This window comes from Thermobia domestica, chromosome 7 (genome assembly GCF_964235325.1).
Source record: "Thermobia domestica chromosome 7, izTheDome1.hap1.1, whole genome shotgun sequence".
Classification (NCBI taxonomy): Eukaryota; Metazoa; Arthropoda; class Insecta; order Zygentoma; family Lepismatidae; genus Thermobia; species Thermobia domestica.
The window spans coordinates 41,960,127-41,987,745 of NC_137460.1; the positions used below are offsets into that span (position 1 = coordinate 41,960,127).

The 27,619-nt window shown below is 35.3% G+C and overlaps 1 protein-coding gene across 1 annotated transcript in view; it reads right to left on the bottom strand.

The window, feature by feature from the left end:
* The window catches only part of LOC145690031 (uncharacterized), a 162,968-nt gene that overhangs the window by 89,803 nt on the left and 45,546 nt on the right, over positions 1-27,619 (bottom strand). The window contains exon 4 of the mRNA XM_081764529.1: positions 19,685-19,822. Coding sequence (XP_081620655.1) covers positions 19,685-19,822 — 138 coding nt within the window. The remainder of the gene's footprint in view (positions 1-19,684; positions 19,823-27,619) is intronic.

Below are 27,619 nucleotides of genomic sequence, written 5' to 3' on the forward strand. Positions count from 1 at the left end.
GAATGTTTCTGAATGAAATTTCATTCATTTTAACTTGGCGCTAGTTACGAGGTGTGATCAAAAAGTACGGTAAATAATTTTATTAGAAACCAAGTAACAAGCGTACATGGAATTTGATTTAATCTCCTTCAAAATACTGTCCTTGGCTAGCAATGCACTTACCTCAACGCTGAATCCATGACTGGAAGCATTTCTGGAAGACTTCTTTCAAAGGACGTTCAGCTGCTCTGCCGTGACCCTCTCAATATCCGGAGTGGTGTCAAAACGTTTTCCTTTAAGAGTCTTCATCCCGGCGAAATTAAAATACCGCTAATTTTACAGTAATTATGTGATATCTTCAAACAGATAAAAGATAATTGAAATATGGAACATGAGCGCCCTAGACAATATTATTTTGCGTGAGGTAGCGTTATCACAAGTCACCTAGTGGCTTTCCGTTTTCAGCTGTTTAGAAACGCGAAAATAAATGACGATTTTCAGAATGGCTCGAAATCGAAAGCAGATAAGTGAGTCGTGATAACGGTTTCTCATGTAAAATAATATTGTCTAGGGCGCTGTTGTTCCACATTTCGATTATCTTTTATCTATTTGAAGATATCACATAATTACTGTAAAATCAGCGGTATTTTAATTTCGCCGGGATGAAGACTCTTAAGCACAGTTTTAATTTTTGGAAAGAGTTAGGAGTCGCATGGTACTAAAGTAAGGCGGATATGGACAGACAGGAACACTTTTTCCAACCAAAAACTCGAAGTGTGGCACGGCGCGTTTTCGTCATGAAGAAGGAAGCCCTTTGCCCATGCAATCAGCGGTTAAAATGCTTTTCATGGACCCACACGAGATGTTTAGTTTTTCGGAAAGATATCGAATAGCCATTCGCCTGTTTAAACAAATCATTTCGGCCATTTTTTTTTTTTTTTGCACGTTTTCATATGTTTTTGACGTCAAAGGACGCCTGGATCGTTGTTGTTCTCATCAACCGACTCCTAGCCACTTTTGAATCGCTCATACCACTTGTAAAAGTCTTTAATGCCACACCGCTACATCACCATACACTGATTTTGACATTTCGTGAGCTTCTTTGGCACTTTTTGGCAGCTTAGATCAAAAACTTACAGTTGGCGCGCGGCAGACACTTTTGACACGTCCTCACTCTTCTGCCTCTGAAAGTCAACTAACATGTCACAACTTGTTCAAACTCGACACTGACTGTACAGTACCAAAATTTAGGATATCGGGCTTACTAGTTGAAATGGATACATCAATAGATGGCACTAGGCAAGTACAATTACAGTACTTTTTGATCATACTCTGTAAAAGTCGACTCTGTGTCAGATCTAAGTTTGAAGTCGAATTGATATACTTTTATCTATTATTTGTTGTCGTTGCATGTTTTCTGATTTCTCTTTTTAAATTTAGGGCTAAACTTATATTTTATATCGTAATATGTGTTTAATACTACTACTATTTTACAGTAATATTACTAATAATAATAATAATAATAATTTCTTGATCTTATATACATTATCTTAACACTATGCAACACAGTATTACTTTATATTGAGTTTAAGCATGGTTTCTATTCATGATACAAAACCATGTCAATTAATACCGTATATATATATATATATATATATATATATATATATATATATATATATATATATAAAACTTCGCAATAATTTAACAAGTACATCTATTTATTTAATTATTTCATTTTTTACCTCGTGAAAAAGATCTACTTCAAAGATTACACTAATGGTCTTAAGCAGTTTATATACGTTAAATCTTAATTGCCACTTTTTTGTCGATATTAAGATTTCACAAGCACATCTTTTAAATTATGGGACATTTATAGGTGTTTAAGAAAAACAGAAGAAACATTTACGGCACTCGACCAAAAGAGACACAAGACACCTTTTATCACCAGTTGTTATGTATAGCAGTATGATGTGGTCGCTTCTTTCACAGCTGGCAAAGCCTGTTTCTTCTAATTTAAGTATTTATTTCCCAGTGTATACCATTAAAAATTATTGTTGAGGAAGTGAGTTTTTTTTTTTCTTTTTCTAAGACTAACTTTTGAATGTGGTTTAACAAACGAGATGGCTCTAAAGATAGGCCCAACTACATCCATTCACCCTTATCACTGGGATCTATGTATATTTCTCTCGTGTCGTTTTTATCTATCAGAACAACATTATTTGATATAAACCTAACTAACATACATAACGAAAGCAAAACTAGTTGGTTCACATGTAAGGTGACTTAACATAAATTCGTCTCTTGAAAATTTTTCCACTACGACTAACACACAATATATATATATATATATATATATATATATATATATATATATATATATATATATATATATATATATATATATATATATATATATATATATACAATGAATCGTGCAGACTGATTATTAATCTCTTTACGAAAGACAAAAGTTAGTTATTTTTACCGCACAAGACAACGTAGTCATCTTATTAACGTTTCGACGGAAGAAGTCGCCGTCCTCGGTTGGTCCTGCCAACCGTCTCCCCTCCCCCACCAAACAACAATTCACCATACATTGATTCTCAAAACCAAAATAGTCGCACGGCAGGAGTGGAGACGTACGGGGACGTCGAAGACAAGTGGGGGAGAGAGAAGGCAGAAGCAGCACTAGTGTAGAGAAGTGTGGGATGAGGTTCCGTTTACTTTTTTGACAAGCGATCTCTTTTCCTCCCTATCCCAAGAACACCAAACCAACTCTTGTTACCTTTCAGAGATAAGCGATTCTATATGGCATGAGTAATGGGAACTCTATCAGTGTAGAATTTTCACCAGTCATGGAGTAATTTTATTTCAAGGCACCCACCCTTCATGTGTTTGTTTTCTCCTGCTGAGACACAAATTACTTTACAATCAATCCTTACCTCCTGTTCTTTCCTAACCAGTGACTCTCTCCTTCTCCTTTTTCCCTCCTTATACTTCATGTCCTCACTTGATTTTCTTAACCTGTTGCTAAAGGTCCAAATTTTCTTCTCTTACTGTGAGGATGACACGAGTGAAACCACATAAATGAAAAATTGTTATTAAAAAAAAAAAAAAAAAAAGCGTGCGTGGCATAACTGTTAATGTTTCTCTCTACCTGTAGATAGATTCCCAATTGGGAAGTCAATAAGAACAGTGGCGTTGAAATACGAAATTTTATAAGGAAGCTTATTCCAATGTAAATATAGCTGAAGCCATTTCACAATTGGCAACAATGAAGGTGAAATATATCGTAGTACTAGCAGAATGCCCGTTCTTCGCACGGAGATAATACGTTTTATTTTGGACACAAAAGACATCAGAACTGTCATCAATCAATTTAGAGACCCCCAAAACTATGAATTTGACACTAATATCGGTCATTTTCAATTATTTTTACATGTCACCATCCCCACTTAGGATTACTGACGAGGGCTGAATTTGGATTTAAACGACATAGGAAGGAACAGGCCCGTAGTCAAGGGGGGGCTAGGGCGGGCTCAGCCCCCCCTAAATTTTTTGCAGCCCCCTAACTAAAGTCATAGTTCGAATTAACGGGGGTTGCCGGGGAAATTCCCCTTCGGTAAAAATGTATGTCCTGCTCGTATCACAGAAGTAACATAACATCCATTTCTGGGGTAAACTTTCGCCTTCTACATTTACAGCAAAAATACATAAGCATCCTCCTCTCGTTCGAAAGTTTAATTCGAACACTGACTGAAATGTTGGAAGAAATGGTATTTCCAAATGTACTTTAGAGTGCTAAATTAAATTTTACTTTTATCATCCTCATTTAAAGTATTGGCCTATTTATGCGCTACGCTTCTTTGAATTGCTAATATTTCTTTGAGCGTGAGACTTTTTTTTTTTTTTAATGCTTCATGTGCAAACGACCCTCGCTGCAGGAGAAAAATAATTTATGATTATTCTATCGGCAAACATGTATTTGTGTTCAGAAACAACATAGTTTTACCTTAATCTGCGGACGAAGAGTTTACTTCTTCCTGTCCTTCTTGGAATTTGCAACTGAAAACATCCTTTTGCTGTGAGTCATTGGCTTTCGGTCAATATGCGAGAGATTGAGAAGACAGCATCCCTCAACAGGGGGTCGCAACTGCTTCGCTCTAATCATCACACAGATGTATGGGTTTGTTTTGTGTATATTGGACATGGAGAGAGAGAGGGGTGGGGGGGTTGACTACATTTTATTTCACGTGATAACGGAGTAAGAAAAGTTTCCTTTTCTGAATTGTGTTTACTCTTGTTGTGTTATGACTTGAACATGGTTGTAATTGAAAGTTGATCGATGCTGGTTTCTGAAGGTGCACCGAAGTTGACTTGAAGAATGAGCAGGGTGCGAATTACCGGGGGGGATGAGGGGGATTTCCCCCCTCAATCACATTCTGTTCCCCCCCAAAGAAGTCAGCTGAAGTATCCCCACCGGGGATGCTCTCTTTCCCCCTCAAACTATGCTTAGTATAACTCCAAATTTCACTGATTTTTATTATTTGTTGTAAATTTAATCTTCTAACTGTATTTCGAAATGATCGATGTAAACTGTTCAGTTTTGGTCATTTCTACTTACCACCTAATTACCCACTATTTTCAACGTTGTTTAGTAGAACTATATTATTATGACTACGGTTGTTACTTGCAACTGTACCTTCGTACCCTTCAATTCGTCATCGTTTGTGAATTTGAATGTACTAATTGCGTATAACAAAGCCACATATAGATTTATAAATGTTCTTAGCGGTTGGCTAAGAAGAAGTAAACAAATAGCTTCTTCTACCATACTTGGCGAAGTTCGGATATGTCATATTCATCCTCTATATTTGTATCGATTATCATCTTATTTTAATTTTTGTTATAACATGTTATTTCATTTTCCAGTGTACTCTTTGTTAGCACATGGTCTTCATTCCCTAGTAGGTTGTGTGTATGCAACTCAAAAGTTGCATTTAATTTGTGATAATTAGCATAGTAATCACTGCTTTTACAGTTTACGGAAATGAACTTTTGAAACTGTACTCAAAATCTGACATATAGGTAGACCTATTCTCTCGTAAGTATATGTTAACATACACGCTGGGGGATACGCTCCTAGTGAGCAGACATGTTAATGAAGGTGATTTTTAGGTGAATAAGCGAATAATTCAAGATTAGTTTCAGCATTTGTTAATACGACTGGTTCTCCGTGTCATTGTCCCTGTCTGTATAAGTATTTCAACTGGAGCGGGTTTTTTAAAAGTTAACCCTTCATTTTTCCATCTTTTCGCTGTACAGTTTGCTGTCCACGCAATTAATGTTGTCTGAAAAACTTCAGTGTAATGTTTTACTTTATTTGAATAACGTAGCCCATAGTGAATCAACTCATCTTCAACCTAACAGTAAAGTAATTTTTAAGTGTTGACTTTCCGTGCCCATCACGGAATCGATATTTGGAGAAAAAAAGTCGTGATGAGCAGAGCTTTAGCGGGAAGTAGAAGCACAAGCTCGAAATTTGAATTGAGAGATTTTAAATATTTGGCCTTCGATTTGACCTTGATGTGAGAAATCGGGATCAGCAACAATCCATTTCTTATTTGATAGGCTAATATCTAGATTTTCTTAAAAAACAATGTCCGGTTTAACTGATAATTTTAGTGGTTTTCACAAGACTGAAGTAGGTTTCTTTTCGCAACCTGTATGTATTAATGCAAAGTGGAAGCTTTCAATATGAGTGGAAAAACATATGCTTGTGATCATGGCTATCGTTCGAGCCAAATTATTAACTAACTAAACCTTAGAGAGCTACGGGGACAAGAGTGAGTACAACATTAAAACACGTTCAGAAAGGTTTAGTGGGGTGTGTGTATGTCAGACAATATATATGTACATAGTTATTGTCGGTAGATTTATTAAATTAATAAATCTCTTATTTATTACAGATGTCACACACACACACACACACACACACACACACATATATATATATATATATATATATATAGGGTAAGGCATTTATTGTCTCATTTTGAAATTTGAACCTTCAGACTATGTCCTTTGGCCTAATTTTATCCCCCCCAATATAGATTATCTAATTCGCACACTGAGAATGAGAATTGTAGTGTATCAGCAACATGACTATTTGTTAAATAACTTGGAATAGGTAAGTAATACTTTTAATATATCTTTAACTAAAAATAAGTTCGATTCACTTAATTTTTCTCGGGGATGAAATATTAGATACTTATATTAATATACATTAATAATTGTTGCCAATCTTTGGTGCCAGAATCAAATGTTCATGCAGATCATCAGACGTAAGCCTAATTATTCAAAATTACTATTTTGTAAAAGAATACCTTGCAATCTTCTGGTATGTAAACAAAAAAATGCAGCGGACTAAACGGAGGTAGTAGTTGCACCTATAGAAAAAACATAATTTTCACTTAAAAATTGGACCTTATATGTATAATGCTTTATAAATTTGAAATTTGACCTTTGACTTAAAACAGGGTGCGTTGGAGAGTTTAGCATCCCTCTTCAGTAGGGAGGCTATATAGACACGGGACCTATACCTTAAAGTAACATCCAAACCACTATCGGTTTGAATCCGAGGACTCCCAGTACGGTTTGAACTCGAAACCATACGCGCCGAAGGCGAGCGCTGTACCCATGGGGCTCGAGTACCCACAAAAGTAAAAATTTGTTAATGTAGTTTCATTTTGAAGAAGAGATATCTTCAATAGAAATAAGTAAATAGCTGTTTAAATCATTAGTTCTAAACTTAAACTTTTTTAGTACCTACGAAAGCAACTGATCTCGAATTCTTATTTGCACAATGTAAAGAAGAATTTCATATATACTTTGATATGAATTGTACTATACAAAGAAAATTTAATGAATTGTTACTTCTCTTATCAATTTCGTTTCGAGAAAGAAGGTAACTGCGCTAGAACAGGGAACTTTTTTGGAGTTATTTCTTATTTGAATGCTCGGGTACCAGATCATAACAGATTATTTTTACTTAAACATGACTTTAGTAGCAATCATCCTAAATGATTGTTGATAGTATGTTCCAAAGAGTCTAGAACAGTGGTTCCCAAACTGGAGTCCGCGGACCCCAGGGGTCCGCGTGACCTGGCTACGGGGTCCGCGACGTCTAAAAATTGAAATGTGTTGTGATAAAATGGAACTCACAGCTGTTATGCAAAATACATTTTTTTTCAGTTACTAAAAAGAAAGCAATTAGAAATTATACCTACGTTTGTAAATTTGAATATTTTCTTTACTAAATTTCTGCCCTGAAGCCGGTCAACCGTTATATAGGACTACTTGGGTGAGAGGAATTCCTTCTTTTTTAGGGCATTTTTCTCTAAAGAAGTTGTACATTAACTGCACCGTGCCGATCTTGTTTTGTTGAGTTACAACAATGACATCACCAGAAATCTCGATCTGGACACAATTGTTCTAAGATTGGCAGCATTCAGAACAAGGAGACTTATACTGTGATTGTGTTGTTAGTGATTGTTCAAATGTTCATCTTGTTTCTACTATAGTGTGCCAACATGAGGAGAGTATATATGCGTGTTGTGTTTGTGTTTCTTAATCTTATAAAATTTATAAATTTGTAGATAGCAAAAACCCATAAACATATCATTATTTCTTTCGAACACATAAAAAAACTGGTCAAAAAATGTTTAGAAGTACAAGTGTAAAAAAAAAAAGCGCGTAATATTTGAAGAAATATAAAGTTTCGTATCTAAGAACATGTAAATAATAATACAGGTAAAATGTTAATTTCATTTTTCCAATATGCATATATTTGTTTAGGCCACATGTATTTCAAAATATTGATTTAAGATTTTGAGACCCTTCTCTGTAGAATCTCTCTGAAGATAGTATTAAATCTCATTACTCTCTAGATGTTTTCGAGTTTCACAAATATTTTTTCAGTCCATCAAAAATTTAGAAACGTATTTCCTGTACTAATTCTTTGGAAATTTTAATGATTGGTTCGTTCGGCCAACTATTTTTTTTAATATTTTTTATTTCCTTGAAGATGAAAAAACGGAAGAAATATTTTGTTGCCATAACATATAAATAAAAAGGAAACACATAGTATTCTAGCTTTCAGGTACAATTGTACTAACGCTATAGGGGAAAATTTTAATAGTAATTCTTTCACGCTGTAGTTTTAGTTTTAAGAGCATAAGAAATTATTCATCATCACACACAGAGACAGACATTATATATGAAACTTTCTTTATATATATATATCTGTGTGTGTGCCCGCCCTAATTTACATTTAGCCCCCCCTAAATTTCGAGGCTGGCTACGTGCCTGGGAAGGAAGTGTCACTGTTCGTCTCAGTGACCCCAAAAATTGTAGATTCGATACTAATATCGGTCATTTTCGATCAGTTTTATATATTTCCTTCTTCTTCCTCCCCTAAATTGCACCGTCAAAGTGAGATAATACAAACCATCTAAGAGCCAAACCCCATCTACATTGAAAATTAGATCGAGATCGGTCGGCTGGTTCAAGAGTTGTCACAAACATAGTGACTTTGATTTATATATATATTCACATAATGCAATGAACATCGACAGCGTTTTATGTTTATGTACAGAACGTTTTTTTTTAAATAGTTGGAAATCGTAAGTACAGTAAATCTGTCCGTAACTTAGAATTTTATCTGAGGGTGCAAGCATCAATACGCGTATTTGGGTCCCTAGAAAAAGTTGCCTTTCTAGTTCGTGGGCCCCCGCTTTCCATTTTCCTCTTACTCTTTATGGACCTCCCGGAGCCTGTGGGCTCTCCCGCACGGCAAGGTCTGAGGGGCCGTTAGTTACGCCTCCGAGCCCGTTCCATACATGGCAAATTAATTACGGGAACAATATTGACAAATCTAAAAGCCATACGAATAAATATTTTTTCTAAGGCCCCTAATAGTAGACATTTTTTACTGAAATCAACCCACGACTCACTTTTGTTTATTTACCTTCTGTGTGCAGTTTTGTTTATGTAATGTAGTAAAACTGTTTGATGCTTCATTTATAATTTCAAATTCGTATCGTGTATGCAGTAAGAAAATTTTGTCTTAAAATGGGCCCCCTTAACTGGTGCGTAGCTTCCCTGGGGGGCAGTTGCTCCTCCTGCCCCCCCCCACAAGTTACGGCCCTAATTCTGGATAATAATCATAAAACAACTACAACAACTGATAGCACAAGTAAGAGCTCCGTCGCGGCTAAGCGGTTCGCATACGCGCCTTTGGCCTGGAGGACTCAGGTTCGATTCCCGGCGCGAGCTCATGTGGTTCAGATACCACGTTAAGCTATAGGTTCACGTCTTATATAACCTCGCTGCTGAATGGTGGGGACACTAAACCAAATCAAATCAAAACAGGCAGCGACACCAAGTAAACATAACTGCTTATTATTTGGATTAGCACGGGGCACTGAATGAGATGTTTGCCGTTTATTCTACAATATTATCGGTGTACAATGAAAAAAAAAAAAAAGTGTCAAAATACAAGACATACCAATCGATAGATTTCATTACATGAACAAAATGATATTTAAGTGAGTGTAACTCTTTATGTACAGTTTTCGAGAAAAATGAACTTTTCTGTAAACATAAAAAATGATTCTATACAATGATCACGAAACTCATTAAGATTGAATTGATACAAAAGTATACCTAATCAAGCTTTCCATAGAGATAGCAACATTACAGCATATGTGCTTTAATGTTTTCGAAAAGTGCCTTCTTGAACGGAAAAAGTAAAGACAGGGATGATTATGTGAAGGTTTCACGTAACTCCAGTGAAATCAAACTTACTTTAACAAGCATCTTGGAAAAAAAAAAAACTTCGTATATACCTTTCAAATATTTTTATAAGCCTTATTCTTTCCGACTGTAGAATGGGAATTCCGCTAGTTGTTAGCAAATTCGTTAGATGTAGGTTGTTGGGTTGATGTAATATACATACAGATTTTGAAAAGGCATTTGACAAGGGTCAGTCACAAAGTGTTATTGTATAAGCTAAGTGAATATAATTTTTCTTCTCCCTTGATCATGTTTTTCTCATCATATTTATGAAATCGTAAATGAAGTGTTATCTACAAAGAATTTAAATCAACTGACTATACTGCATACTCTGGAATTCCACAGGGCTCCAACCTAGGTCCTTTATTGTTTCTTTTATTCATTAACAATCCCTCTGATCACTTATCATTAAGTGACAAATTGCTCTCAACGGATGACCTCAACATATACGACAGAATAAAGAGTCTCAATTTACAACCTGACATGAAAAATATTGCTACCTGGTATTTTCTTAATAACTCAGTGTAAACATAACCAAATGTAATATTTTATCATTTACTAGAAACAAACATCAAATAGAATTTAATCATTCAATTTAATTAATTAATCAGATCTTACTAAATAGATTAAATTCACTCACATATCTTGAAGTTACACTTGATACGAAATTAACATTCAATAACCATATAGTGAACATAGTTAATGAATCTTTCAAGATGTTAGGGTTAATAACTAGTTCATTAAACTGGAAAGGAGTTTAACAATATTACCACACTAACAAAAATGTATTATTTCTATGCCCGATCAAAACTAGAATATGTTGTTGTGATCTGGAACCCATCGCAATAGCAATGCTGACTTCAACTGGAGAACCAATCTAAATTTATCAAATACTTGGCATACAAGAGAATTGGAATCTATCTATTTTATGAAAACCATCTAACATTAATAGACAACTTCTGTATCCTTACACTTGAACAAGGCGAAACGTGATAGATGTTATTTTTCTCTATACTAAATAGTACTAAACAAGTTTAATTGTACGGATCTGATATCGACACTAAATTTTCATGTTCCAACACTTAAAGCTTCGTACTGATAACCCTGGCCTATTCTATTGCAAAAAAAAAAAAAAAAAAAAAAAAAAGTATTATTGAAGCCACCAATCTGAAGAATATGCTCTTATAACAAAATAAACCACATATTAAAGAAAACCATTGTAAACATATATTGTAATACACCAACACTATAACGGCTTATCCCTGTTGTGTAGATGACAAATAAATAAATAAATAAATAAATAATAAACTAATCCCACTCGAATTTCTAACATAAAGGAAAGGAAAGACACCAAGAGATAAAGAAACCAAACGATTACATACACTGTCTTCAGATGTTTCAACATTTTTCTTTTCTTTGCATTTACCTAAAACATGCATTACGCTTTGTTGTCTTGTTTTCCAGCATAGACATCATTTATCCATCCATTTATCAGTATGCGATAAACACAACCGAGGAATAAATCGGCTTACACAATCGGAACCCTGATATAATTACACGTAGAAACAATACAATAGAATGTGGCTGTGGATGCAAGCCAATCTTATACTACAAATATGAAGAGAGGATGTTTCAACTACTCATTGTACGTGACTTCCGCATAATATGTAGTCCAAGAAGGGATTGCACAATGTTTTTTCTTCCATGTTCGGCTCCACTTCCTGAGTGAATCATAATCAAAGTCATGAGGCGGTTTACAATACAGAAACAAGGCTGTCTCACATGAATTACCACAAATCTTTCTACACTCTGCAGCAGGGTTTTCCAAACTGTGCGTCGCGGCGCTATGGTGCGCCTTGGTCAGAGTTGTCCAAACTCGTGAGCCCAGCTCTCGGCTCCAGTTGAACTCACGTTCAATAACTGGTTCGGGAGCTTCGTAAGTAGAGAGCGCGCCAGAGCTCGAGTTCGAGGAAACAAGCCCAATGAGGTTAGTGAGGATGACCATGAGGAAGTGCGAGCCCTAGGTTGGGATTTATGTATTTGGAGGATCAGTATGTTAATAACATTGGGTTGTTTCTAATGAATAAATGTAACACGATTCAGTAAGATACAACAGAAAGGAGCGGATAAGATATATATCCAAAAATGTTCTATAAAATAATAATAATAATGACAATAAGAGAGTTTTACAGCTTGCGCCATTTATATTTGTGTTTAGAATGTATGGTCATATGCAGCTTTTTCAACATTCAAAGAGGATTTGCCAAGCCAGTAAAAATAAAAATCTAATTTAAAGATATATCTGGCTTTCACCCAGGAGGCCCGGCATGGGAAGGAATTTTTCCCGAGCGAAGTAGATCAAGTGGTAGAGCGTTGGCTTCGCATTCGGGAGATCGTGGGTTCGATTTCCGCTGCCGACCATCCTGACTGGGGTTTTCCTCAGTCCTACCAGGCAAATGTTGGGATGGTAACTACTAAACAGGTCCCGGCCAATTCCTTTCCATTGTTATTATTGTTGTTAGATATCCAGTATAAAATGGCTTCTGAGCTGCATCTGGTGATTGTTATATATATATATATATATATATATATATATATATATATATATATATATATATATATACAGGGTGCCTCAAGTATCTCAAAATTCCCCTCACACAGAGTAACTCTGTTATTATCCGAGTTATAACAAAATGTAAGAGGGGAAACCGTCTCCAAATATGATGTTTTCAATCTATAGTGAAGGATTTTTTAAAATCCGACGAGCCGTTTGGGCTGTACACTCTTTATGCGCCCAATGTTAAATGAAAATGCAACGCTGCCATTAATAGAATGGCTGGGGGAAGGAAGAGTAAGACGGGAGGTGGATAAATTTTGTAGGAGTATGGTGAATGAGAACATGTTTGAAATGGGGACTGGCCATCAATACGTTAGTGTAAAAGACAGTAATTTCATCCACTTATGCTGTGGGTCCAAGTAAATGGCCACGTTGCCTTTTCATTTAACATTGGGAGCATTAAGAGTGTATATCCGAAACGGCTCGTCAGATTTTAAAAAATTCCTTCACTTTAGATTGAAAACATTATCATATTTGGAGAGGGTTTCTCCTCTTACATTTTGTTGTAACTCTGATAATAACAGAGTTACCTTATGTCATGGGACTTTTGAGACATCCTATATATATATATATATATATATATATATATATATATATATATATATATATATATATATATATATATATATATATATATATATATATCGTGTAATTCTAGAAAGACTAGACACGAATGATCCCTGAGAAAGAAGTTAACATTGCAAAAATTGTCAATGTAACTGTACGCTGCAATAAAAAGTATTTTTGAATGTGTGTGTGTGTCTTTATATCACGTCAGCAATTCAGAAAGAAATATCAGTCACCTGAGGATCTTTCCAAGAACCGTTCTTTCATAAAAGTGAAGGCCCTGTGAGAGTGGAAGTTCGGGGCTAAAACCCACTCAAGCCCCTCCTTAAAACTTAAATCCAGCCCTGCTGAGCCCCACTGAGGATAGTACGCCCAATGAAGTTATTGAATACACTGAAACTATCTTTTCAAATGTCCTATTGATTTGTCACAGCAAATTTTCGATAAATCATCTATTGCTCTTAATGAAATGTAGGTATATTCGGAAACTTGCAATTTCAGAAAAAAAAAAATTACAGAGACGTTACATAACTTGAAAATTTTTAATTATCTTAATGTATTACTACAAACTCTACCAAAATTATGATGAAAAAACTTCTCTTTTGCGCCAACAACACTTGAAAACGCCAGTGGAAGACAGTGTTAACATCACAACCTTGGTTGATTTTTCCAGTCATAGAACATAATAAGAAATTGAATTCATAAATTTCCTAGCATCTCTATAACCTAATTTTATCTATGTTAGAGCGAAGAAAACATCAGTGAACGAAACTCGGTTTTATATTTTCTTATTTTACTTTTAAACCGTTAGTCTTATCTCAACCAAATTTTGTAGTCATCAGAGCGATTCGCAGCTACTTTTAGAAGAAAGAAAATATTGAATAGCATATGGTAGAGAGGGATAATCATCGATAAATCATTTCTTCCATAGAAGCTGATGGAGCAAAGCGACGCCTGAACGTATGCAGCCATTTGTACATTTGAGCTTGCGAACGTTGCATAACTTTCTAGGAGTAAGATGTTTATTAGCCGTTTCACTTCTTTTTTCCTAGTATCATCATCATCACCACAAGTATTCTGCTATGGCAGCTCACTTGTCGCACATATATAGGAGTATCATGCACTACAGTCACCCGCCAATCTCTGTTGTGTTCATCGCGGTGGAACAGTGGTAGAGCGTTCACCTATGATGCATGGGTCCTTGGTCCGATCCCAGCTAGCGCCAAGTGAAATTTGTGGTGGACAAACACCGTGTGTGGGGGTTTTTTGGGGTTCTCCCACTTTTTCCATTCCACTATTTCATTCATTTCTCGTCAGCATCGTCTCCTTTAGCCTAGCCAGCATAACTGTGGAACGTAAAACTTAACGATTTCATTTCATTTTAATTTTCTTTTGCATTCTTATGCGATATCAAGATTATGTACGGGTCTACTATTAACGTGGGATTCGGAACACGACCAGAGCTGGAATCCGGTACAGCTAACGGATACATAGACTATCATGCAAAATCAACTCCCACAATATAGGCCATTCTTCATCAGACTATTTCGACTCCAATAGAGCTGCCAGGCTTGAATGCCAATTTCTCTATTTTCAAGTAAGACGTGTCCTCTTAAATATCGATCATTGATTAGTCTTCTTTTTCCTCTGCCTCTCTGATTTTTCTTCTTTCCTGTCTCCCTGATTATTATTCTTCCCCTGCCTCCCTGATTAGTCTTCTTCTTCCCCTGTCTCTCTGATTAGTCTTCTTCTTCGCCTATCTCTCTGATTAGTCTTCTTCTTCGCCTGTCTCCCTGATTATTCTTCTTCTTCCCCTGTCTCCCTGATTAGTCTTCTTCTTCCCTTGTCTCCCTGATTTTCTTCCCTGCCTCCCTGATTAGTCTTCTTCTTCGCTTGTCTCCCTGATTATTCTTCTTCCCCTGCCTCCCTGATTAGTCTTCTTCTTCCCCTGTCTCCCTGATTAGTCTTCTTCTTTCCCTGTCTCCCTTTACAGATCGTTAGAAGCAATAGCTGATTTGCGAAAATCTGCTGAGGCTAAATTACAGAACACTTCACACGGGAATTATAGCAGCTAGTATCTAATATCGTTCGTTCAATTTTGATTTGATTTGATTTAATTTTTAGTTTAGCGTCCCTGTTAGCAGCGAGGTTACATGAGATATGGACCTACAGCTTAACGTGGAACCCGAACCACATGAGCTCCCGTCGGGAATCGAACCTGGATCTTCCACGCCAAAGGTGCGTACCCTAATCGCTTAGTCACGAGGAAGTTCTAGTTTAATTTTGACCAGAAAATGTTAAATACAGTATGCTCGCGTGTATGAACCACACCTTCTCTCATCCTCTCTAAAAAAAAAAAAAAAAAAAAAAAAAGTCAAAACTAAGGGTAGGCTTATAAATGGGCGCGAGTGATACAAAATGCACATGTCCGAGAACACAATAGCACTTACATGCTACATGTGTAATTGAAGTATGAGTCATTGTTGTTCTTGGGTTGACGTGTAGGAGTTAGTTATACGGTTGTTGGTCCTTTTAAGAATCTGTTGTGGTAAAATAAAATTCTGTTAAGACAGGATTTTCATTTTCAGGCTGTTTTTAAGAAACTGAAGCTTAAAAACACGTTTTAGGCTACTCGCCGCTTATACGAGCAAATATTTTCTTAAATTACTGTTGTGGATTAAACATGAAAGGTAACTAGCTCTATGGCCTGTGGCAGCGTTTCTCAACATTTTTTTTTTTTTCTTTTGGGCCACACGAAAGTACGTTTCAAACGTTCGCGACACCTCCGCATGTGATTTTTTTTTCCCTAGATGCAAACAAGCATAAAAATACACACTATACTTTTTTTTATTGTGGAACAAATATGAGATACAATCTCATAGCGTTAAAAACAAACTTTCCAGCTTTCAACTTGGATGACAAGTGTGAAATCAAGTCGATCGATAAATTTTTATTTTCCTCTACAGATAATTTATTTGCGGAAGATCTTAGAAGACATTAAAAATCTCGCGACACGCCAATGTGTCGCGACACGGCGGTTGAGAAACACTGGCCTATGGAACCCGAAGGTTTAATGCCGCGTTCACAGAAGTTCTCCATTGACTTCTTTCCTTAACCAACTGGATACAGTTTCATTGTACTCCTATTTCTGCGAGATCTATCTTAATATTGTCCTATTTGCGCCTAGGTCTTCCTAGTGGTCGTTTTCCGATTGGATTTCCAGTTAAAACTGAAAACGTTCCTACTTTCTTCCATACTGGCTACATGACCCGACCACCTGAGCTCTTAGATGAATCGTATATATAGTATATACCTGCATATAAAATTGTAGACAAAATTGAAGTTGTGATTTATACTCGCGAATATTTTGTCATGCGAAAGGGGGAAAGTGCAGTAAACTACAGCACGAAAACTCGTTGTTTCTTTCGTGAAAGTTTTAAAAATTATCAAACATCAGCCATAATCCAGCAGCCCCAGGGTAACAGAACCTGAGGTCATACGACACGCCACTGAGCAAAATCCATCCACCAATACACGATGATTGTCAAACCAACTTGGCATTTCAAACTACACCCTAATGTTTCACCTTCACGAACTCGGGAAAACTATCAGGTCAGGAGTTGATTGCAGATCAGGTCCAGAGGAAAGTAGATGTATGCCGGCAACTGCTGCACAATTCGCATGATGGCGTTTTCTAAAACAATGGTCATATGCGACGAAATATGGATATTTTTCCAAAATCCGAATGTGCAAAAACAGTCGCTGAGCAAAAGGCCAAGCTTCAGAACTGATCGTCAAACAGACACATTTCGAGTATAAGGTTCTACTCTATGTGTGTGGTACTACGAGAGGATAATTCACTTCGAGTTTGTTCCTAACGGCCGTACCATCAATGCCGACTTTTATTTCGAACAGTTGGAGCGTGGATGTATGTAGCGCTATGCTTAAAATATCCTGCATTGGTGAACCGAAAGCGTGCCCTGGTGCAACAGGGCAACGCAAAACCACAATAGGACTCGAAAAACTTAACAAAAAATTCAGGAACTTGATGGCATACAACTGATGTCATACCCGGCATATAGTTCTTGTCCCTCCTGATTATTGCCTGTTTCGGTCCATTGCGCACTTCACTTCATCAACCAGAAGGTGGAACAGTGACTGAGTTTGTTGACTCTAAGAACAGAAAGTGGTATCGACGTGGAATTAAGGAACTGTTGGCAGGAAGGTGGCTGCAGGCAGTCCAATACGAGGGACTATACTTTGAATGTTAACCTGCTATCATTACATTGTAATATATACACTTATGTTGTGTATCAGAATATTGCAAGACTTCCCTTGTACATTTTTACACAATAAAAAGTACAATGGAAAGATAGGAACGTTCTGTTGGCAGTGTTAGATATTTTACACGCACAGTTTATTTTCAATACATAAGGTCCACATAAAAGAATATTGGGGTTATAAGCTGTGTAATATCTCTTAACTATGACGCACAATAATGAATCAAGCCTACAAATGTTTAATGCAGGGTTGGCAAAAACCATGGTTTTTATTAAAAAAACCAAAAAAACGGTTTTTTTGGTTTAAACCAGGTTTTTTTTGGTTTAAACCAGGTTTTTATGGTTTAAATGATTTGCTCTATATATTCATATCATATATGGGCAGAAATAAGTTTGTTTCGCCTTGATGTTATTATGCAACAACCGGGTTATGCTGGAAGGGGTCACATAAGCTTAAAGCGGAATAAAAACCGCTTCTCGAGTTACATCCGAGAGAAATTGTCCTCTATTTGAACTCGGAACCAGGACTAATTGGCCACAAATGCGATACGTCTGCCGACTCACTCACGAAGGAATCCTGATAAAAAAAAATACGTTGTACTGATCTTTACATGCTTCTTAATATAACTGTCAAGAGTCATTTCAGAAGGACAAAAAGATACACAGTTGCACAAGTGAAACCATTACACAGAATTAATTACATATGAACAATTTCAAAGTACGACGGAGTACAGAAGAACTAATCTAGTTCAAGTTAGTTAACAACGACTTTTATTGGTCCAAATTAAAGAAATACACCGACTTAATCTGCATATCAATAAGAAAAGGAAATAAAGATACGAATTATTTGAGTCCACTTTGGCTCAGACTCATTTATACATAAATAGATACCAAAGATACTTATTTCACTAAATGCCTCTCGTGGGTTCTGTATGACCCCCCCCCCCACACACACACACACAAAGTACGGCATTTTCGATGTATTTTATCAATAGTAAACATTGAAACGAAACAATATTTAGAATTTTTCTTCGATTGCAATTACATAACAATAATAACAACTACAAAAAAAATCACAAAATAAACATTTATAAACTTGTAAAAAAAAAAAAAAAAAGTTGCTTTTGTAGTATAATCTTTTTGAGTAATGAATGGGGAATTTAGGTCTGAATATAATACGAATAATATACGGGAGTGAAACGTGATAACCCACAAATGTGTGTTCATCAAGATTTTACAAACACTTACACTTTTACGAACATTTTTTTGTTTTTTGGTTTAAACCAGTTGGTTTTTTTGAAAAACCCAGCTGGTTTAAACCATGGTTTAAACCACCTTGGTTTAAAGCAGCCAACCCTGGTTTAATGTGAATAACATTTATCACGCGGGAAACATCCAATTGGTAGCTGCATCAGTCCTCCGCCGCAAATTAAATAAATCAGTAGATAGTGGAGCCAAATGTGATTTTTTGTAAGATCCAACAGAAAAAAAAGTTACATCGGAGTCAAATTAGGTGACCCTAGAGGCCACGCGAAACAATACCTAGTAAAGCAGAATGTTTTCTGTTCGGGTGTCACCATTTTTTTGCTACTGGCTCTGTCAAACAGAAAGACAGGGAAACAGAGCTTATGCAGGAAACAAAAATCTCTGCCATCCACGCGCATACGCACAACTAATGCTCTCATCTTCGCTATATGATTCTGGTCGCGAATGACTACTACACACCTCGTGTAACACATTACAGCAGATTGAACACTCGATAATCTTTTAGGTATACGCTGTCTAGAGTACACGCTTTTAGGTATACCAGGTTCTAGGATTCTTGGTTTCCATTAGAAAAATAAATCATTCCACAGACTTGTACCTCGAATATTAAACTAAACAAATATCAATAGACGTGATGCTTTTAAGCATAAAAAAAAAATGCACATTTAAATGTTCAGTACTAACACACAATAAATAAAAATAAATATATAATTTCAAGCAAATAAACTGAAAAATAAAACAAAATTCAACAAAAAAAAAAGTTACAAATAACAAGTAACCATCACCGAAAAATTCTTATACATGCTGTTTTGTCTGTCTGCATTAAATACATGTATATATATTGCACTTCCCATCCATCACTGCAAAAGCCAAATTCTTGAAACCAACACACACACTCGTAATATCCGTCATTTTAGGTATTTTGCTTCTAATGCATGCTGAAATGTTGATAAATTTGATTCCAACATTATATAAATCAATCAATCATAAAGCAAATAAGTGCTCAGTTAAAAAGCTGTTATTTTTTTTAAAGCATTATGAACGAAAAAAACTTCATTTTGGAACAAGATTAATGATGAAAATTCCCTATGGGTTAATAAAATAAATTAAGACTTACCTTATCCGACCGGAGCTCCCGTTTTTTATATAAAGCAGGGATCCGTTGCAAATCGTTTTCAGAAGCAATTCGGTTAAATTTCTGCATACGTTCTCTAACGCTTATTTTTTGTTCAGGCTCGGCCTCTGCTACATTTTCCTAATGGAATGAAATGAAACCAAAATGGAAATACCGAAAAAAATGAAAAATGAAAGTATTATTAGGGCATGCTATTATGTATTTATATATGAATGATCAAATGAGCAAATTATGAAATAAATAAATAAATAAATAAAATAAACTTTATGTACACATTTACATACATACACACACTAACAATGCAAACTAGAGATGAGTAACTCATGAGATTCAGGTTGAAATGAAAATGCAACTCATGCAGAGTTTGAATTACGGTTGAGCTATGGCCTAAAGTTTTGAAATTTTGTAAAATTGTGGGGTCTATTAATTATGCGAGATCTAGGCCTCAAAAACATGGAATTGACAATTGAGTGAGTTTACCAAAGATACAAAAATCTGTTGAGATCGATAATATGAAGCTGATATCTTTAGTGGGCCAAGGCGTAGTTTATCAGTAAGTGGAAAGGAGTTTGAGATGGAGTGTAGTTAAGGAGTTGGTATGTATTGTGAACTTCAGATTCCAGATTTGCTGAAGTTGAAGAGTTAGACCTTTCTAAGATTAAAGTTGAACTGGTGTTGAGAAGATTATCTGACGACGTATCAAGATTGAGGAAAGTTAGAGACACATAGTTGATAGGGTTTGGGCTTTGAAATATTGTTGAAAGAAGTTAACAAACATTTTAGGAATGATAAAAAAATGCATCAAAAGATAGCGATCTTGGTCAATAATTAGTTTTTAGATCAAGGACACAAAATTTTTAAGCGGCTCCTAAATCGAGTTTTCGTATTTTTTATGGAATAAGCACATTTATACTGAGTTAAGTGATAGTTTGGGTTTGACTATACTATATGTAGTTCTCCAGATACAAGGCCTACAAGAAAATTTTTGCCTGAAATATATTGGATCTTTTGATCCAAAAAGATACATAAGTAATAAAGTTCAGAGTTTTGAAATGTTGGGGGAAGTTTTTGTTGGGAGAAGTTAAGAGATATATAGATTGTGTGGTTTAGGAGCTTAAAGTGTGAGAGAAGATGAGAAACACATTGATGGTAAGGTTTAGAGTTGTGAAACGTTGTCGCGGAGACAAATTGAGACACACAAGATGTAAGATTTAAGATTTTTTTTAAAATGATGATGAGAGAAATTAAGACACATAGGTGGTAAGAATTATGATCCGGAAATGTTGAGAAAAGTTCAGACAAGGTTTAGGGTTCTGAAATGTTGAAAGAAGTTAAAAGATACATAGGTGGTCAGGATAAAGGGCCCTGAAATGGTGAAATGGTTCTCTACATATCGGTGGTAAGATTTAAGATTTAGAAATGTTTATGATGAGAAAACAAAAAAATAAGTGGTAAAATTTTGGGCTCTGATGAGTTATTGTTGAGAGAAAAGAAAAATACATATGCAGTACTGTTTAGAGGTCTCTAAAGTGTTGTTGTTGTGTGAGTTCAAGGAATCATAAAATGGAGTAACGTTGAGGTTCGACGTTTAAGATGTCTGTAAATTAAGGCTAACATTGAGATTGAAGAGAAAGTAAATCATATGAATCTGAAGACAGACACCTGAGAGATATCATCACCTTTATTAGGCTATACATATAGTCAGAAACATTAGATTACGTATCTTATCTGGATGTAGAGGTGCAGTTGCGGAACTTCTATCTGATAGGAGGTTCGAAGCACAAAAGTGCAGCAGTTGAGGAAGCAAAACCTCTGTGAAGTCTTGTCGAACAGAGGCTGTCAATCAAGAATATGAAACTGATGAAATAAGAAAAAACAGAGACAATATTGAGGAATCAAGAAGGTGTAAAGTTCAAGACCCAGAAGTACTGAGCTTGAATCGAGTGAGTTTGTCATCATATTAGCGTACAATTGACGTTGGATGAAGTCTAGAGATAAATGTTTACCTCTAGTGCAAACATAAACAACGATTAAAAAGCATGCACAATGCTTACAAGTAAGCCACAAATTAAAGCACACAAAGCACAAAAAAGCATTTTCATTAAAAAAACGAAAACAAAATTATTATTCACATTCAATAAAAAAGCAGACGTTAAAATAAAAGTGCAAAAAACATAATTTACAACCCAATTTTAATTAACTGCAAATGCTAAATTGTTTCTTCTTACTAGTGCATTGTAGCGGTTCAACTGGAATTCGAGGTTTGCCAACTTCTCTGATAAACTCGAAGAAATTCCTGGACATTAGCTGGAAATTTCCTCACTCACGCTGGAAATATAACAATTCTCGGTTTCTTCAAATCTCTGAACCGATTTTTTCTGTTCAAAAAAGTTATCTACCGTATTTTATATTTTGGAGAGCAGTAATTGCACAACTTTTGATCCGATTTCAGAAATCATGGAAGTTGTTCCCAACTCTACTTTTCAGAAATCATATAAAGATTTCGTTAGATAATCGCGAAAAAAATTAGCGATTTACATCTGAATACTTATCTGTATATTAACTGATGTATCTGTACAACAATACTTTTCAGTATACAAACAGCAATTACTTTTCTTGGAAAGATTATTTACCATTTAACATTTTCATATTTTCGTTTTGTTTTGTTACCTAGAAGCTTGATGTTCTTAGTCTAAAAAAAAGACCAGCAATGCTACACTACGTTTAGTACTAAACTGATTTGATTACGTTACTTAAACTCTTTTACTGTGTGATAACAGTATTGCATAAGTTGTTCGGAGAGAGTAATATAGAAAGTACCACCTCAACATTTCAGGATTAAGCAAGGGTTCTAATCTAATATGTTTTTTAAATATATTGAATGGAATCCCATATTGAAATTTTAAAGTGAATGAAAAACTTGTATTCACTGATGCAAAAACCCTCGACATACCATATTACCTTTCTTTACATCTAGTATTCAAAGGAATCCTCTCTTCCCTCTGCATCACCCATAGTGGATAGCATATTTGTGTTTTCTAATTTGAAATGGCTCCCTATACCAAAATTTATGTCAGGCAACAGAACCTTCCACTTCTCCCTCAACACTACTGAATTTTCGTGCGGGTAAATAAGTACTCGTATTTTCTGTGGCAAAAATTTCCATATACCAAATTTCGTGCTAATACGTCCAGCAGTTCGAACGCCTTTCCTCCTTGTCACCCATATTGAATCCGTGCAAGTGAATGACAAATTCGTGTTCTCTTGGAAGAAGAAAGAAAGAAAAAAAAAAACGATTTCAAGCACTGGATTTCGTCCCTTTTCGTTCAGCGGATCAAATTGAGTTTACCCTCCCTCAGTATTACACATAAGGAATTCGAGCAAGTGAATTAAATTCTATCATCTTAACAAACCCTCACCCTATACACCAGATGTTACGTCTTTAACGTTATTGATATAAAAGTTTGTAATACCAATGGACTTGTCACTCCGTTTATTACCGTTAGGAGATGAATGTTTCAAAAAGTGGCTATCTCAAAAACTGCTTCCATCAATAACTATCATTATGCAAAAAATTGTACTGATTAACGAAGTAGTTATTCAGTAAGATACTGTCCATAATCGCACGTAGTTGTACTATACTAACAAGTAACACTTCCCAAGTGTAACACTCCGATTTTGATAAAATTTGGCAGGTAGATACTATACATAAAATAAACGAATACGTGTTTTTTTTATTTTCTGCGGAAAACCGGTTTTAGGGGGCAAGCCCCACCCAAAATTTTGAAAGTTGACCCCGGAAAGGCAAGAATAAATGGACCGAAGTGAATGAAATTGTGCACAGATATTGTAGACATAAAATGAGGGAATATGGGTTTCGTATTTTTCTGGAAAAAATGTTTGGGTGGGGCACGGACCTCTCCGAAGTTATCCGAATAATTGTTACAATTAATCGTTACACAAATAATTGTTTGAATCATTACTCGTTAAGAGAATAGTTATTCGAATAATTGCTCGTTACCCGAACATTTGTTTGTAATAATAATTAATCGTTACCCGAACAATTGTTTGAATAATTACTCGTTAACCGAATAATTGTTTGAATAATTACTCGTCATTTGTATAATAGTTCGAAGAATTACTCGTTACCCGAATAATTGTTAGAATAATTACTCACTACCCGAATATTTGTTTGAATTACTCGTTATTTTAATAACTGTTTGAATAGTTACTCGTTATTAGAATAATTGAATAATTACTCGTTATTTGAATAATTGTTTGAATAATTACTCGTTATCAGAATAATTGTTCGAATAACTACTCGTTATCCGAATAATTGTTCGAATAACTACTCGTTATCCGAATAACTGCTCGTTATTCGAATAATTTTGAATAATTACTCATTATCTGAATATTTGTTTGAATAATTAACTCGTTTTCGAATAATTGTTTGAATAATTACTAATTATCCAAATAATTACTCATTACGTGAATAATTGTTCCAATACTTATTCGTTATCCGTATAACTATTCGAATAAGAAATTTTATTCGGATATTCAAAGAATCCATTAACACTACTGTGTAGCATTCGTATACCTTCTCGTTTCTTGTACTTCCTACTAAACACAATGCAAGGCCGTTTCTGTAATGCTCAACTATTACGATCTTACCTCTGTCATTCGTAAAATTAATGACGCAAAAAGCTAAATACACTTGTTAGTCGTAAGTAAGTATGCTGACAATATTAACTTGCAACTTGCCCAAAACTGGTATCAAAACAAAATGCCTGCCAAGCCAGATATGAGTAATGCTATGTTGTTAGTTGACGTAAAACGATGTTACTGAACTTAAAAACGAAAAACAAAACAGCTTACTATATATATATATATATATATACACATACAAACAAGTGGAAACTTTGCACACAACTGACTTTACTCGGGTAGTACAAAATATTTGAACATCTTCAATCTTTTCAGACACATGACAAATCCTCCACTTACGTACATACTCTATGAATCGTTTGCAATACAAACGTACAAAAGAGTGGATGAAGTTTATTTAGCCGGTGTTTATACATTATAATACATACAGATCGTGTAAAACTCTTTCTACAAGTCAAATTTTATGATGGATTCTCTTTTCTTTTTAACAGCTATAAAAACGAAGAAAGAACTTCATAAAATAAAATGTACACACAAAAATCATATTTAAAAATAGACTACAGATGTTCCGTTAGTCCTTTGGAGCTAAATACGCCGAAACTTGCTATGTATTTACAACCATATTTAGATTGTGTCCTTTCACATCGCCTAAAACAGACTATCTTTCGCGCGTAGAGACAATAACAGAGAAGAGATCTGTGTTCATGGGACCTGAGGACTCGGCCCTTCTATGGTTCTCCACATTCTAGTAAATTATGCAAGGCTCAAAAGGCACTATGTGACTTTTTTAAAAAAAATTTTCTATGCCCCTCGCCTTATTATTTGTAACCAGATGGATGCCTGACACCCACAAATATTGCACAGGAAAATTGAAATGAATTTTTTGGCTTTAAAGAAAGCAAGAATGGATACACCTAATATGGTCTAAGAGTTCAATTTAACATGGATCATAAACACTTTATCTATCGCGCTTTTTTTTTTTTTTTTTTTTTTTTTAAGGCTGCAGACTACTAAATATTTTTGAAAAACTAATATTTTTTTCTTTTGCCCATTTTTCGTTAAGTGGAAAGAGGTAATAAACTGTAACTTACCACAATAATAGATAATGTTATTCTACACTCTAAAATACGAATCGGAAGAATTTTCAGTGTTGCCATCCATAGAAATTACAGTGTGACCAGAATTTGAATTACTCAAAAATCTAGGTAAAGGCGGTGCCTTCCATTTCAATTCAGGCAGAGCATGTACCATCACCATCTCAGATATTGTTGAAACTTTTTTTTATAGCAACTAGACATGTTTTTAAGAGACCCATATTTTTTTGTTTTGTCGAAAAAAATTTTCCCGCCAAGTAATGGGCCATCAAAGACGGGGAGTACAATTTATGAATTGTAGAAGACATGGAAAATGATCAATTTCTGAGCCTCACCATTCGGCTATGGAGACAGGTAGAGTTATAATTCTTGTTGTGGTATGTACATAGGGATATAAATAAACTATATTTTATTATAGTTTGGTTTGCGCATGCGTATCTTTTTGTACATAAATTAACAAATGAACGTCAATTTATCTGAAAAGTCGAAGTTTGCGAATTTTTTTCGAGCACTTCCGGTTCGAATTTTAAAATTCTGTTTTCACGGTTGGTAAGACCTAGTTACCCGCTTTCCGAAAAAAAATTTGTATCGCTTCTGTGGTCAACCGTTTTGTCGCAAAAAATTCGAGAAATTGTAAAATTTTCAAAAATCGCCATTTTTGGGCGCCATTTTCTCGAAAACACCATTTTTTAAAATTCTGAAATTTTGTCAGATGGTTCAACTTTACCTGAATAATAAACACACCAAATACCATTCTCGACCAATGCTTCATGGATTAACTGCAGCCTTTTAAAGTTATCGAAGTTTCGCTAATTTTGATGTCACAGTTAGCAACACTGGGAACAATAAAAGTGCAATGATTTGATGATGTTTGTGGTTCATATTCATTAAATGAAGAATAAAAGGTTTTCTTGGCTGGTTTTTTATTATTTTGAACAAAGAGGCTCTTTGAAATAGTAAAATGAGCCCCCCCCCCTACTCCGTTTTCTTAAACTGAAGTAATCTGAGGTGGAAATTACGATTACGAAACACACAAATTTTAAATTTACTTGAAATGGCCATCCAATGAATTCTGATGATCTATAAAAGGCTTAAACTATTACCTCAGTATGATTTGGAATGCTCCAGACAAAGTCTCAATTAAGTGCGATGTCATTACAGTGATCGAAAAATGACAAAAAGTTAAAAAAAATCGAAACATTTTCTTACGCGTTCCAAAGAAATTTACTGAATTTTTAAACAGAACAATCCCAGTATAAAAATGGGTCACTCGGAATTTTATAGTATTCGACTAAAGTGTGTCGGTCCGCAACCTGAGAGGGAAGTGTGTGTGTGTGTGTATTGTGCAAAATTTAAGTTAGCTGCTACTGCGTTGCTACAAATCAAAGGTGCAGCCTGTATTGAAGCTGTCATGAGTGACCTATTTCCTTTAGTAGTATGATCCGTAGAAAATGACAGCTGTCTTCTTCAAGAATGTGGAGAATGTCCTGGAGTGGAAGAAATAAGTGTGGTGTCTTTAATTATTGATCCTGATGAAAATGAAAGTGGTTACGTATGCCATATGGGAAAATAATGATCTCGTTACAAAAAAAAAAAAAAAAAAGTGTGCCACTTTCTGTTTTCGTATTGTACATTGCCGGTTTAACTGAAAGAATTGTAATTCATGACTACATCAAGAAAATCCAAAGAGAATCAATTGCTACCGAAAACCACCGTATAAAATTTCAAGATACAAATTCTATTTTACTTCATGTGGACTTCGTTGAAAACTGGACTGTTATTCTGCAAAGTGAAATTCAGAGTTATCACCGAAATATGAAACAATTGACAGTTTTGTTGTAATAAACGTCGATAAAACACACGATTCGGCTCATGTACTCATAGTCATAGACAAAATTCTAAACATACTCGAAGAAAAGCGAAAATATATTTTATAGAAAAAGGTTTGAATACGTGAAAATAGGTGTCTACAATTTCCCAAACCGTGTCAGTGATTTCTGATGGTGCTGCATCCCACTTTAAAAATCGCTTTCAGATGTTCGAGATGCAGACAGGTCCGATAAAGCAGTGTTTTTGCAGTGAAACCGGCCATGCAAGGGTCTCTTCGACGGTAGTGGGGAAGGGGGGGGACAAACAATGTGGCAACGCGCCATAGCCT